This window comes from Silurus aristotelis (genome assembly GCF_946808225.1).
Source record: "Silurus aristotelis genome assembly, chromosome: 11".
NCBI classification, from domain to species: domain Eukaryota; kingdom Metazoa; phylum Chordata; class Actinopteri; order Siluriformes; family Siluridae; genus Silurus; species Silurus aristotelis.
Window position 1 is genome coordinate 30,587,472 of NC_139584.1, and position 2,500 is coordinate 30,589,971.

Here is a 2,500-nt window from a genome sequence, read left to right on the forward strand (position 1 = left end):
CCTTGAGGAAGTTTCTCTACTGACATGGAGTCCTATACACACTTGTACACACTTGTACACACACACACACACACACACACACACACACACACACACACACACACACACACACACATTTAAGGTGTGTTGAATAAAATTACACACATGAAATCGTTTGTTGTTGTATCCGGAGTTACGTGTGTATTAAGAGACTAAGTGAATAACACACTCTGAGCCTCTGCAACAAGCACATACACACTACTCAAAACTGTTTCAGCACAATACACTAACACAACATAGTACACACTAACATGTTACATGCTAACACAACTTCCTCCTGCAGCTTCACACAGTCACACAACTCGACAGCGTGCTTTCATTAGCGATAGTAATAATGACCAGGTTGTGAGGCTGCAGGAAACTGCACCGAGGTACACACACTTCTCTGTCTCCATAAACCTCCTGCAGACGTGGCAAAAGTCCACACAGCCTTCACTTATGTAAAAGTGCATATATTCATGCTTAAAAAATACTCTGGTAAAAGTTGAAGTTCACTTTTTCACTCAAGTTAAAGGAAAGAAGTTTGGGCTCTGACGTGTCTGTTTTAGTGTCACGCTGGTAACTGAACCTCACGTCATATTAATATTATGGCTGTCAATCGATATCTAAATATATCTAAATCGATATCTGTTTAAATATTTAATCGCACTATTCGAAATGTACATTAAATTCATACTTTTCAAGTTTTACATTCTCTAATCAACGTGCGCATGGAGAAATATTGATGCTTTATGCAAATGTATGTTTATGATTAGTGAAACGTATATTGATTTTAGTTGTTTTATTTGTGTGTTTGTGAAGAGAGATGACGGAGACGGCAGAGAGCGCCCCCTGTCTGTTTTCTTTAATTTACAAAAGCACAATGTTTTGTTGTTATTATGAGTGTGTACAAATAAAAGTAGATCCTTTTACAGATTCACATGATGTATTGCTTTTATCTGTACAATCAAAAAAGACAGTAATTTATGTGTGTTACGAGGAGAAAATGGCACAAAACGAGCCGGTGCGTTTGTCGACCCCCAGAGGGTTTATTGTGCGCTTTGGGTGGATTTCGGTGTTTGAGTCTAAAAAGGTCTTTGCACTGAAGGTGTTCATTTCACCTCTTTTATATTTGTTTATTTATTTATATTTTCATAAAAAATGGTCAAACAGAAACGCATGCTGCATTAATCACTTGTTAATAAAAAAATTTAATGAATTTGCATTTTGACAGCCTTAATATATTAATATAAAACAAATTTTAAATGTTGTTCTCTAATGAATGTATTCAGGCTGAAGATCCACCATGTAGAACACAAGCAGAGAAAAGATGATGATCAGGAATGTTCTCATCACTGACTCCCTCTGTCTCACCCACGTTAACCCCAGACTTCTTACTGCCTCCTGCCTGCTCACTGTGAGCTTCAGAATCTAGTCTACGTCTGTGGTGTGAGAGAGACAGGAGATGATCCACCAGTGGACTAAAAAAGTGGCACAATGAGAAGAAACAGTCAAAAGAAGTTTATTTCTATTGCACTTTTCCCAACACCTCGTCTCAGAGCAGCTTTACAGAAGTGAACAGTGAAGGTGAAGGGTGTGTGTTTATCTCTGATGAGCAGGTTGTATTTCTACATATTTGTTTTTAAATAACTGTTTACTTAAAAACTAAAAACGTACAAGACAAAGAACTTGTTTTAATATGAAATCACCATAATGATCTATTCATCTGGACAAAAATAAATCAGTTGATGCAAATAAAACAAAAGTTTGTAAAGCTTCAACACCAGATTGTTAAATGGAAAAAGGCAGAAAAACAACTTCTTAGAACTTCTGTACCATGCAGACGTCCTGCTTCCTCACGTCAGCTGGTGATGAATTTAACTCCATGTTCAGGGTCGGTGAGGACACTTACAGTCCTTAACTCCGTGTTCTGTTATGTAGCTTTATGTTCTCTATGTAGCACCAGGGTAAAGTTACAGATCTGACAGCTTCCTTACGAGTGTAAACACTTATGTGTAAGATGCAGATCACTGACAGACCCAGAGATGTTTCAGGTTTAGTCCCTGATCAGAGTGGAAGCGAATGTGATCATCTTGCTGCTGCCTCCAAAACATTTTCTTAAGCCGAATACACGATGGAAAGAAAAGGAATCAACGTTATGGCGAGAGAGAAAAACCCGTGATAATGGAAAAAAAAGAAGGGAAAAAACATCATGTATGGCCTCTTAGGACTTTTGTACACAGGTGTAGACCTGAGGAACATCACACATCAACAGGTACATCATCAGACCTGAACAATTCAACGGTTCAATTCCACACACAGTGACGAAAATCTCAACTAATATAAAGATAAAGCTTTTATATAAAAATATAACAACAAATCATCTAAACTCTGAGTCCTGAGTGTTTGAGTAACCAACTTATCCCCTCCAACAGACCTGAGAGAGACTCAGCTACCACGTCCTGTACCTACACACACACAC

The 2,500-nt window shown here is 38.0% G+C and overlaps 2 protein-coding genes across 5 annotated transcripts in view; one reads left to right on the forward strand and one right to left on the reverse strand.

Annotated features, from left to right (window-relative positions):
* LOC310732793 (uncharacterized protein) overlaps positions 1-2,500 on the forward strand; it is a 339,677-nt gene that overhangs the window by 179,587 nt on the left and 157,590 nt on the right. The window lies entirely within an intron of this gene.
* Positions 1,693-2,500, reverse strand: part of fbxo4 (F-box protein 4) — a 13,680-nt gene continuing 12,872 nt past the window's right edge. Inside the window, exon 8 of the mRNA XM_083553475.1 lies at positions 1,693-2,486. Within this exon, the coding sequence (XP_083409601.1) occupies positions 2,403-2,486 (84 nt within the window). The 3' untranslated portion in view covers positions 1,693-2,402. The remainder of the gene's footprint in view (positions 2,487-2,500) is intronic.